General features: G+C 40.2%; 1 protein-coding gene across 6 annotated transcripts in view; it reads left to right on the top strand.

Moving 5' to 3' along the window:
• Window positions 1-12,458, top strand: part of WDPCP (WD repeat containing planar cell polarity effector) — a 541,772-nt gene that overhangs the window by 371,536 nt on the left and 157,778 nt on the right. For all 6 annotated transcript variants that reach the window (XM_068232353.1, XM_068232349.1, XM_068232350.1 and 3 more), the window contains one exon: window positions 8,794-8,917. In XM_068232353.1, coding sequence (XP_068088454.1) covers window positions 8,794-8,917 — 124 coding nt within the window. The remainder of the gene's footprint in view (window positions 1-8,793; window positions 8,918-12,458) is intronic.

Here is a 12,458-nt window from a genome sequence, read left to right as displayed (position 1 = left end):
CTAAACAACATAAGTTATATAGAGGTACATGCTAAATAAGGTGGAGGAAGGCTGTCATAGTGAACAAAAAAAAAAAACTTGGTGGAGAATGATAGCACTAAACATAACCAATAAGGTATGAATGTTATTAACAGTGGTAATTCCGTAGCGGGGATCCGGTGCAGAAACCGCACAAAATAAAATGTATTAAATGTTATTAAGACCACTTATAAATACCCTTGAGGGGTCATACAGCTTTAAGAACAATAGCCTTCAGTTATATTGTTATTTCATTAAATTAATACAGAAGGAATGTCAGTCATCATAAGCAATGCCAAAAGTATTTCAACAAAGGGTTGCAACACCTAATACAATTTATAGCATCTCCTTGGTTAAATAAAAAGTAAAGACTTCACATACCCTAGATAACAACCAGCTCTAGTACAATCCAATGCTTATCAAGTGACAGACAGCCTATTGGGCCAATCAGAGTGCAGGGATCAGGTCCTTTAATGTGACTGGACCCGCTGGTGATGAGGGCGGGAGGAGTGGAGCCATGTTACTTATTAGCGTTCGCAGAGTGCCTGCTCCCAGATTAAGCATATTACGCTGCCGATAGTGGGCGTAGCGTGCAAGGACACTAATTAAGGCACTTAATTTTTATAGCGCGCATAACAGCTGATAACTCTCGCTGTTATGCAGCGCTAACTTCAGTAAATCAACCCCTTAATCTTTTCAATGTCTTCTGCAAAAGTGAAATCAAGTAAAACTTTTTTTTTAGGATTTTCTTAAATTGTAACTAAGAATTTTTTATCCATCAGGCCAGTGGCACAAACATTTGTGGTGCTGCACCACAGGAATCAGCCGTAATATAACCCTGCACCACAGTACAGTACGTACGTCACTGACTTCCCGTCAGTCCATGCATGCACTCCACACCGCATAAAAATATATTTTTATGTTAATGCATGCATGTACATTGCTTGATAAAAGATAGCAGGCATCACACTACAGAGCCGCCTCATCTTTATTTCACGAAGAGTACAATGCCCAGTGATGAATAGGGTAGTATGCTCACAGTGAAGCTTGCCATTGCTCTTGATGTGTAAAAGCAGTGAGAGTCCACAGTTTCTGCACACCACGGCTGCGTCACTAGTGGCTAGTGAGCCAAACACAATTGCATCCAGGATGGCGATTGGTGCTGCAACGTAGTTACCAAGTCAAAGATTTGGAAATTGCAGCCCTGTAGCTTAGGAAATGCCTGGCTTGCTCTGTAATAAAAACAATATTAGAAAGCAGAATTGACTGCCATTAGGAGTTGAGGGTTTACATCTTTGCCATTTCTGCTCATAGTGAAAGCTCCTGAGTGGTGTGTGAATTAGCAGTTGCGCACTTGCAGTCCTGTGTCTACACCTGCAGCAAATACATTAGTTTAATAGACATGGCGATGACAAGCAGTTGGGGTGAAATTGTGGATTAAGCTCAGGAACATTTTGACTTTAGCTTGTAATTAATTTTAAACACGATGTACTTGTGCTTTTCATACACTTGCTATTTATGTAAATTTTAGCATTAAGTATTAATATGCATCTAGAAATTAAAATTCTTCAAGAAATAATCAGTGTTGTCTGCTCCCTGACTATCAGTTAAGTGTATTCTGGGTAATCGGTGATGGGTGTATTAGTCTATGGTTCTGATGTTCCAGCCCTGAGCTATTTCATCATAATAGTACCCTGCATAAGTGTTTAGGCTCTTAGATTTTTCCCATAAATGTCATTCTATTCGACAGCCAAGATTAATGCAAATAATGGGCCAAGAATGGGCAAATTGTTTAGTGGAGGATAATATTTATGCAAAAAATGTTTTTATTTTTGTTATTATTTTTATTTACAGATCACCAACATATTCCTTAGCGCTGTACAACGTGCAAAACATATATTGAGAAGCATAGATGCATGAGCAGTTCAGCATACAGTACAATCAGGACAACCAATGACACAAGTACAGATACATACAGGGGAGTTTCTAGGCTAAATTGCTCCCATGGCGAGAGTGTAAAATTGCGCCCCCCGTGGGCTCAAGAATGTTATTTGCAATGTGATATTTAGCCCCCAGTATAGGTAGACAGGCATAGGTGTCCCCAGTATAGGTTAGCTAGGTATAGGTGCCCTGGTATAGGTTATCCAGGTAGGGTTGCCCCAGTATAAGTTAGCCAGATATAGATTCTCTCTGTATATGTTAGCCAGATATAGGTTCCCTCTGTATAGGTTTGCCAGGTATACAGTGCTCTGCAAAAGTATTCAAAGTATTGAACTTTTCCACATCTTGTCATATTACTGCCACAAACATATATCAATTTTATTGGAATTCCACTTGAAAGACCAACACAAAGTGGTGTACACGTGAGAAGTGGAACGAAAATCATACATGATTCCAAACATTTTTACAAATAAATAACTGCAAAGTGGGGTGTGCGTAATTATTCAGCCCCCTTTAGTCTGAGTGCAGTCAGTTGCCCATAGACATTGCCTGATGAGTGCTAATGACTAAATAGAGTGCACCTGTGTGTAATCTAATGTCAGTACATAGGACAGATATTAGTCGTGCACTGCACAAAGTTGACCTTTATGGGAGAGTGGCAAGAAGAACGCCAGTTAACAGAAAAGCATAAGAAGTCCTGTTTGCAGTTTGCCACAAGCCATGTGGGGGACACAGCAAACATGTGGAAGAAGGTGCTCTGGTCAGATGAGACCAAAATGGAACTTTTTGGCCAAAATGCAAAACGCTATGTGTGGTGGAAAACTAACACTGCACATCACTCTGAACACACCATCCCCACTGTCAAATATGGTGCTGACAGCATCATGCTCTGGGGGTGCTTCTCTTCAGCATGGACAAGGAAACTGGTCAGAGTTGATGGGAAGATGTATGGATCCAAATACAGGGCAATCTTGGAAGAAAACCTCTTGGAGTCTGCAAAAGACTTGAGACTGGGGCGAAGGTTCACCTTCCAGCAGGACAACGACCCTAAAGACAAAGCCAGGGCAACAATGGAATGGTTTAAAACGAGAATCTGTGGCAAGATCTGAAAACTTCTGTTCACAAACGCTGTCCATCTAATCTGACTGAGCTGGAGCTGTTTTGCAAAGAAGAATAGGCAAGGATTTCAGTCTCTAGATGGGCAAAGCTGGTAAAGACATACCCTAAAAGACTGGCAGCTGTAATTGCAGCAAAAGGTGGTTCTACAAAGTATTGACTCAGCGGGCTGAATAATTACGCACACCCCACTTTGCAGTTATTTATTTGTAAAAAATGTTTAGAATCATGTATGATTTTCATTCCACTTCTCACATGTACACCACTTTGTATTGGTCTTTCATGTGGAATTCCAATAAAATTGATTCATGTTTGTGGCAGTAATGTGACAAAACTTCAAGGGGGCTGAATACTATTGCAAACCACTGTAGCTGCCCCTATATACATGCTTTAATTAGCAAACCCAGTTGTGTGCCACCTCTTCACTCTGTGCATGTTTGTTGCTCAGGGAGGTGACCTGAGCGAGGTGCAGCACTGGCAGTCCCAGGAATATAGTTCCTGTGTGGGTTCCAGGACTGTGGTTTGCCCTCGACTCCCCCCCCCCCGTGCTGGATTGGGGTGCAGTGGCACACTGAGGGGGGCTTAACTCCTCCATCCCTCACCTCGGGCCCCCCCTGTGTGCCCCCCCTCCATTGCAGCAATGCATGGCAGCGGGGCAGTGTAGTAGACTTGCCTTCCAGGCTCCATGCGAAAATCACTGCCACTGGAATGTTCTGTCTCCAGACGTTTACTCTTACTACTTCCTGATTAGCAGAACTCCCAGAGTGCCTAGGCTAAACCTCACTGGGAGGGCGGAGCTACATACCAATATCAATATATAGTTATAAGAAGCATTTCTGATGCTGAAATCAAGAATGATAAATATATACATTTATTATTTATAAACTAGACACAAAGCCTGTTTAATAACTGGCTGGCGTGTGCCACTCACAGCTGCGTGCCACCCATTGGCGCACACCCCACACCCATCCCGACCGCTGTCCGAAGCGCGCCAGGCAAAACAGATGCATGGACACAGGAGAACGTAGGACAAGGATTTTGTTATATTGGGTAGCCTAATTATTTGTTTTATGTTCGGCCATGAGTTGTTAGGTACGGCTTGTTATCTCTTGTTTACCTGGCATCTTCTTTCACCCCATTTATAACCGAATTCCCTTTCACACTGACTTTTACTCAGGCGTTATAGTTAGACCACAAGAAAAAAAAAATTGTAAATAAATCACAGTTTGTAAATGTATTCTCTGCAGATTCTGCCTGCTTTGACACTTTTCAATTAAAGTGATTTTCATATGTGAATGCTTTGGATTACGTCTTCTAGTTGCGGCGGGGTTTCTGTGTTTTCCTCTCTTGCTCAGTTTATCCAGATTTTCCAAAGAAAAGAACGATGCGCTTTGATTCACCGCTTTGCAAAACACAAACTCCCAAGTTTTTTTTTAAATAAATGAATAAGATTAAAATCATGTAAATGGGCAGTAGACCTAGTAATAATTATTTCTTTATCTTTTTTACCAAATGCATTCAGACTTGTTCATGTGTTACATTATGCAATTATCAAAATCATTACATTAGGAGATGCATTGATTATTTCCATAGCCTGCTTGAGTTAGATTTGCATCCTTTGTGTATAGCGCGCATCCCACTCACATTGCCTGTTTTAATTGTCTTTCACATTCCCGTTTCATTTTGATTACATACTTTTTTTTGTGCATTCCTCTTGTAATTATCTAATTCAGAGAAAAATGGATGTAAGGAAGTGTTTGTAAGACTCCTTAGAAGTTATGTCATTGTCATTAATCACAGATTACAGCATTCTTCTAAATGTGTTCAGTTATTCATAAAACCATGTTTGTAGATCAGACTGACACTGTGCAGTCTAGAAAACTTACCATAACCACATGCAAAGGAAAATCAGTTACCTGTCTGACTTCAGGAGCATAAGCAGCAGTTGCTGTCACCAAAGGAATCGGTAGTGATTGTTTTAAGTGACCGTTTAGGATCAGTTTCTCTTCAGACTTGGATATCTTCCAGGCTTTGTGTTCTGTTCCATGGAAGGGGGAGGGGGGAAGGATGAGCTGCTATAGTTTATTTTTGTATCTTTGTAGCAGTAGATTACTCCTGCCATGCCCCCAACCTCTGCCCAAATTTCTCCTTTCCTAATAATAATTGGGAGGAGATGGTCCACAAGATGGCCCTGCACCATAAACCCACCAGGTTTAGTATTATTTTTTTTTGCCTGGTTTTGTCCTCTAGACTTATGGTCCAAAAAATACGGTGCTTTTCTCTTAAGTTGTCTCCCAGGAGATATTTTCACATCTTGTCAATAAGATACCTTTAAAGCCCTCAGAAAGCAGAAAAATACTCAAAATAACTTTGATATTACTTCTGTAGCCACTTTTAAAGAGACACTGAAGCGAAAAAAAAAATTATGATATAATGAATTGGTTGTGTAGTACAGCTAAGAAATTAAGCATTAGGAGCAGAGACATACGTCTAATATATGTTTCCAGTACAGGAAGAGTTAAGAAACTCCAGTTGTTATCTATGTAAATAGCCATTGAGCTCTGTGACTTTGAAAGTCGTGGAAAGCTCTGACTTCTGATTAGGTTATCTCAGATGTATTGTGTTTTGTGTTTTTCTGTTGCAGAAAACAGTTCAGGACAGTTCAAAAGTTCACTGCCTGTTCTGCAAAAACTTTTAGAATGCTGGTTAATGTGTAAACTACAGAGGCGCAGAGGCGCCGAGCTCGCTGATATAATACAGATGCTGTGACTTCTACTACTGTGGAAGCCTACTACTGTGACTCCTACTACTGAGGAAGCGGGATGTATGGCCCGTGAAACGCGTTGCATTGTTTTTTGGAGTTCCGAATAAATTGTTGACTGTCCTTGCCTGTGTCTGTTTGGAGGGGGTAAGACCACCGCTGCCTCCTCTGTTTAACCAGTTGGTTTTTTAAGTTCATTTAATTACCTTTTATTCTTTTGGCGCCTCTGTATCTTGTACACTGCATTGAGTCCACCCTGGGTGGAGGGTTGTTACCCTATTTTCCTGTCTACAGAGAGCGACTTTTTATTCCTGAGTGGGGTCAGGATTGTTCACCCCACCTGCCAATACAGTGGTTGCCTATTGGTAACCCTGGTTTGTAAGTATAATTTTAACTTCTCATTTATTTTGTTGTCCCCAAGACGAATTACACTATTGGGGCTCTTGGTGTCCCTCTGCTTTATGCTTTAAACTACAAGTATTAGAGAATGATGCAATGTTATTTAAAAAAAAAAAAAAAAAAAAAAAAAAGCGGTATAACTGAAAATAAAAATATGGGAATATTTTTTTTTGCTACCAATGTTCTAGTAATTACCCCTACTACACAACCAATTCGTGATATTATAATTTTTTTCTCTTCAGTGTCTCTTTAAGTACTTTTTCAACTGTTGAAAAGGTATTTTTAGAGTCAGTGAAAATGTATCTCCTGGGAGAAAATTCAGGAGAAAAGATAATCACATAAAGGCCATTGTGTGAATTGTTAAAGTGGTCTGAAACTCAGCATTTCTTCTTTGCTCTTAAAGATTACTTACAGCTTTAAACCTACTACCAGAAAACAAATTTGTAGCAGAACAGCATTCAAACAGTTAAACACAGCACTTTGCTGTGCACTGGAAAGCTCCTTTAGCTTATGATCCGCAGCCGAAAAGGAGATAACAATATATTTTGTTTACATTCCACAGTTGTTGCATTCTTAGCTGAGCTGCAACTAAGCTCTCCATGCTTCTAGCAAGCACACAGTTCAGACGAGCTCACTAGAAGATTTTAATATATAATGTTTAGCAGCTTGAATAAAATGCAATGGCAGATTCGAGAGCAGTTAAACTGTACTTTGGGAACTTGTAATTTGTAAATGGACAATATTACTTGTGCCTAATACAGCCGATCACTTTGTCTCCCACAGGGGGAACACTGCCATAGATCGCAGCGCTGTACCCTGTTAAAAGATGGCGGTTTTGCTGTCTAACAGTCTCTTAGTGGTGATCGCCGCTGGGAGGCTGATGGCATCGGTGCGCGCGATCCCCTGCAAACTCCGTCCTCAGGACTGCACGCCGATCAACGTTAGACGGTCCTGGGGCTGCGGCCACATCCACCCCAATCGGCGTGGAGCGGTCTTCAAGTAGTTAAATAACTTTTTTAGCACAGTGCAATTAAAAAAGCACCAGAAAAGTAGGTCAAAAAGTTTTGCCAAAATGACTACATTCTTGATTGCTGGTGGCTTTAAGGGCATTTTATTTATAAGATATGAAAATATCACCTAGGAGAAAACTTGTAGAAAAAGCGAATTGGATCGGCCCAATTCTGTATGTATTTGGAGCACAGAAAAAAAACTTGAAAATATAGTTAGTGTCTGGGTTGTTTGCCAAATAAAAGTATACCTTTAGGGGGGGGAAAGTGCCCTGAGTACATACTTACCTATTAGAGGGAAACCTCTGGATAATCCATCCACCTCACCATTCCAGTGCTGCGCTTGACAAGACAAGGGCTTGTGGACGGCCTACTGTGCAGGCCCAAGCCGCCATGCACCTGCGCAGTGTGGCCATGCTTGTTCACATATGGGTGCGTGGTGGTAATTTGGAGGAGGAGGTGGTAATTATTTAACGAGGTACGTATTTGACTTTTCTGTCTCCTAAATTGACAGGTTTACTTTAATATACTATGTCCAGGTCCCCTTGAAAATGTCTTTCCTATACCACAACGCTTATTAAAAGATGCCTGCATTACACTGTGGGATAAACTCCGACTTGCAGGAAAGTCCGTATTGGCACAATGAATAAAGCCTTATTTCTGGCTGGGCTCGGAGCTGGGTCGGCAAAAGGGGGAATGCCTGCGCCCTTTATGGTACCTGCTTTTAATTCATTTAAGTTTCCTGATGACAGGTTTGTTACTGCCAAGGTCGTTACATGCATGTTTTTCTATAATCAGAGCATTTTTTTTTACTGGGAAGTTTTTTTTTCTCTTGAAACACATTTTGATAGATTTAATTCAGTTTGAAGAAATAATTAAATCAATACAATTTAAGAGTCCTTCAGAAGCTTCAGATTTTGGTGTTATTAATGAATGCTGAACAATGAGTCATAAAAGCGGTTGAAGTTGTCAGATTAATCGGTGCCAATTACTAAGATTTAGCATTTTAGACTTGTCATTGAAACTGATCCACTTTGATGCTAGGAAGAACGTTTCACAAATGTCATATGGAGCATCAGTGTCACATCAAAGGTACAACACTTGGTGAGCACATCGTTTGAGTAATGTGTTTGCTGCCCAAGCGCACTTACCTATGTGCGTTTCATGTCCACCAGAAGTTTCTTGTTGCCGTAGATGACATCATGTCATAGAAATGTAGTAGGTCTCATATTTGATTAGCCATTTAACTCTCAAAGCAAGAGACTAAGTGCACCGCCCTGAGAATAATTTACATCTGTGTTGGCTCACCAAACCCCTGGAATAGAACAATGGCGGGCGTTATAATTAGTCTTATTAATGATAATTGGAAATAAGAATTTACCAAAAAAATAAAAACCTGAAATTATGGGTTACAGTGACTTTTCCAGATTCGCTCTGTTGTGAGACTTTTTTTCTAAATAGTCTTTTCAGCATAATCCGTAGGAATATTTTCTGATATACTGACTGAATTTTTCCCCCATCACTGACTGTTATCTTTATATCTGTGTGCAGAATCGTTGCTACCGATGGACAGAATGGAGGATTTAAATGAAGCATTTGTTGACCTTTCTTTGATTCCACAAGGAGGGGAGCGAGACGACATAGCAAATTCTACACAGAGAAACTCAGGCAACAGGTAAAACGTGAACTCACAGGAAAACATCTTCATTAACTGTTCATTTCTACGATATCTTTGAAATGACTTAAGTTGTTAATTCTGCCAGTCCTATGATCCAGATGGTTCTGGGCAGTAAAACTAGACATCACAGCCAGCTGTCCTTGCTTGTGTCCACCATATGCATATGACATAATGCATAATCACATATAGACAGGTCAGGGCAGGACTGTGAAGATGACATCATCATTAAGGTCTTTCCTTCTGTAATCAAACGAGCTCTGTGCTGTGAGTCCGTTAATTCACAAATTTAGATCTTCATTATTATTTTTTTAAAGAAGCAGAAGAGGGAAACTGACTACTGGTATTGTGTTAACTCTAGAAGTGTGGTATGAACAAGAGATTGGAAGTTGAATCCTCGAATCCCTGGAATATAAGATTTAAAAATTAAATGGGCAACTATCTAATGTCTGTTCACACATTCGTGATGGAGAAAGAAGTAGGCACGTTGGACTTCCTTGTCAAGTCATTAGTATTGTCCATGATGCTCCTGCATTCCCTTGCACTGGAAATCTCTCCTCACTCTTTCACATGCTTTTCTCTCTAATAATGGGCATACGAGCTCAGCTGTAGTGAGCAGCATATTCATAGTTGCAACTGCACAAATCAGCAGCTGCAGCATTCTGAGGGCTATGGGATCGCACCAGCGTGTCAGTCCAAGCATGTTTTTACTGAACTTATTTCGATAGTACTTATTCTCTTATTGTTTAAAAGTGAGATGTTCAACATATACAGCTTAATTAACCCCTGCTCCCACCTTGATTCTTGCTTATGTTTCCAGGTACAATTTTAAAAAATGGACAGTTATTAAAATTTGCTGGACTGGGACACTGAAGGAGTGTTTAGGTGTTACCCTTGTTTTCATTCGATACTTTATAATTTTCTTACAATGCACTTTTGTTAAAGGGAAACTGAGCAGGGTTTAAAAACACAATTTGGACTTCCCTCAGTCTTTGGACCGAGAGAGGAGCCAGGAGGACACCGGAGGACCTTGCGGGCTACGGTGGGCTAGAGGAAGCCCGAGGTAAGTTCAGATTGGGTTTTTAAACCCTGCTCAGTATCCCTTTAAGAAGTATATTTGAGTGATCAGCCATTCTGTTCTTGCTTTTTGATGCGGGGGGTGTTCTGGTTAATAACACTTTACCTTCCGCATACATATTATCAGTTGCCTGGTCAGTTAGGCGCAGTGTGAGCTAAATGACGGCTCACCCTGCTGCCGCTGACTTTCCAAGTCGTAGCAACTTGGAGGAACACATATTGCCCACACCCAAATGACTATGAAAATACCGTTCTACCGATATAGCTGTAATAACATTCACCCATAGCATTACATTAGCAAGAGCTTTTCAGATCACACGTTCTTAGAAAAGCCTTATGGTCATTTTGACTTGAGGGCATGACTTGAGGTTATAAGAAAATATATTTAATCTGTGGAAGGTGTTCTTTATTGTGACATTTGGAAAAGTGTGGCATAGTTACAAAGTTTGTAAAAAAGACATTCGTCCATCAAGTCCAACCAGAAAATAAATGAATAAATAGGTAAGCATTAGGTACCTTTCTCTCCTGCACCCTCACATATCCCTAACGTGGGCAGCATGGTGGTGTAGTGGTGTATTTGCACAGAATTTGCTTGTTACCTCTGTATCTGCGTGGGTTTCCTCCGGGCACGGTTTCTTCCCAGAGCCCATAAATATACAGATAAGTTTATTGGCTTCACCCTAAAATTGACCCTATACTACAATACATAAGCTACACGATATATGAATATGGTAGGGATTAGATTGTGAGCCCCTCTGAGGGATAGTTAAGTAAAAAGACAAAATATACTCTGTACAGCGGAAGATGTATATGAATATTAAATAATAATAATATCCCAGTTGATCCAGGGGAAGGCAAATAAAAAAACCTTTACAAGGCTTTCGGCCAATTTAAGCTTCCAATTTTGCAAGACTGATTACTTTTTTACAGTAGATAGTTTCACAAATGGAACTAAATATAGAGGGCTGTCTACATTCCCAATAAAAAATTGCAGAATATTGATTTAGGGATTTTGTTAGTTTGACATGGAATCACTAAGGACGTTTTTTTTTTCTCCTTTAAACAAATAAGTCCACAACGTTTCAAGGTTTTTCACTTTTCTCTGTAACAACTGGAGTCTCTTATGGCGAAGTTTTTTATTTTTATTTTGTTGCACTCAACAGACTAAAAAACAGCCGGACTGAATAACTCTTCTGCCATGATAGTTCAACCAGAGGAATTTGGGAGTGCACATAGACATTCGGTTCATTCTAAATCCAACCGTAACTGGGTTGATCACGTGACAGTCGTCTTACGTCTGTAGGCCTACTTAGCTGTAGTTCATCCCAGACGCCGTGATACGGTCACGCTAAGCTATTGTTTGTGAGTTACAGGGTTTTGTAGATGCCAGCATTCTTTTGGTCATGATCCAATGACAGGTAGACACAAAAAGATATTTAGTATTTCATAAGTCAGATGTTTACCTAATTAAAAGCCCTGTAAATAGGACAGTGTGATATCGCTTATTTACATCTAACTTAGTTAAATATCACTGTAACGTACTTTGATGGAACAGCAAGAGAAGAACATCATGAACAGTTGTGAGAATCAACAAGAAATTGTTTGAGTATACTCAGAAATGAAATGTGAATGTGATGTGCTTCTTCATTTATTCTAGTAGCTGTCCTTGATTATTTGATATTTAAGATATGTATCATGTCTGTGTTCTTCTTAATCTTCACGTGTTCCCAGAACACTTAGGAAAAGCATGTGGGTAGTTCCAAAGCACGTGGAGTGCAGCAATATGAAATTTCCAAGAAAAAAAAAAGAAACAAACACTTATGTGCTGTGTCACAATGTTAATCAATTTTAATAAAACCTAAATCCCCTTAGAAAAGCTTATGTTTAACACATGGCATATAATTTTTATCACCGTATCTTAACGTTGAACTCCTGACGTTACCTACAATAGTCCACGTGAGGAAAATGAGCTGATACTGACTGAACCAGGAATATACCATCCCGTCTTCGGGAGTCTCTTCTTTACTTTGGCAGGTCCATTCTCCATCGGCACCACTGTTAGAATGCTGAGGAACACAATGCAGTCCCATCTTCCAATAAAGTCACCCAGTCCCACCTCTTTCAAGTACTGAACGCTATTTTATGGTACAAGGAGAGCTGTGACTGACTGAGCTCCCCCCCCCCCCCCCCCCCACAACACACCTCCACTTATCACTGCTTATGAGACGCCTTAGGAAAAGTGGACAGTACTAGAGGGTGACACATATGATAGACTTCATGACTTTGCTGAGGAACAAGAGGCATGAGAAGAAATAAGAGGAGGGTCGGGGTTGGCTGTCATTCTAATTCCCAGGCATCATATATATACACACAGAGGATGATGTAAAAATCTAATAAAGAAGGCTAACAAAGCATGTATCTAGAAGCACCCTGTATGTAGAAATAAAAACATTTAAAAAAGAAC

Source organism: Hyperolius riggenbachi, chromosome 4, assembly GCF_040937935.1.
Source record: "Hyperolius riggenbachi isolate aHypRig1 chromosome 4, aHypRig1.pri, whole genome shotgun sequence".
Classification (NCBI taxonomy): domain Eukaryota; kingdom Metazoa; phylum Chordata; class Amphibia; order Anura; family Hyperoliidae; genus Hyperolius; species Hyperolius riggenbachi.
Note: the sequence above shows the minus strand (reverse complement) of the source record. Positions and strands in the feature narration are given on the sequence as shown.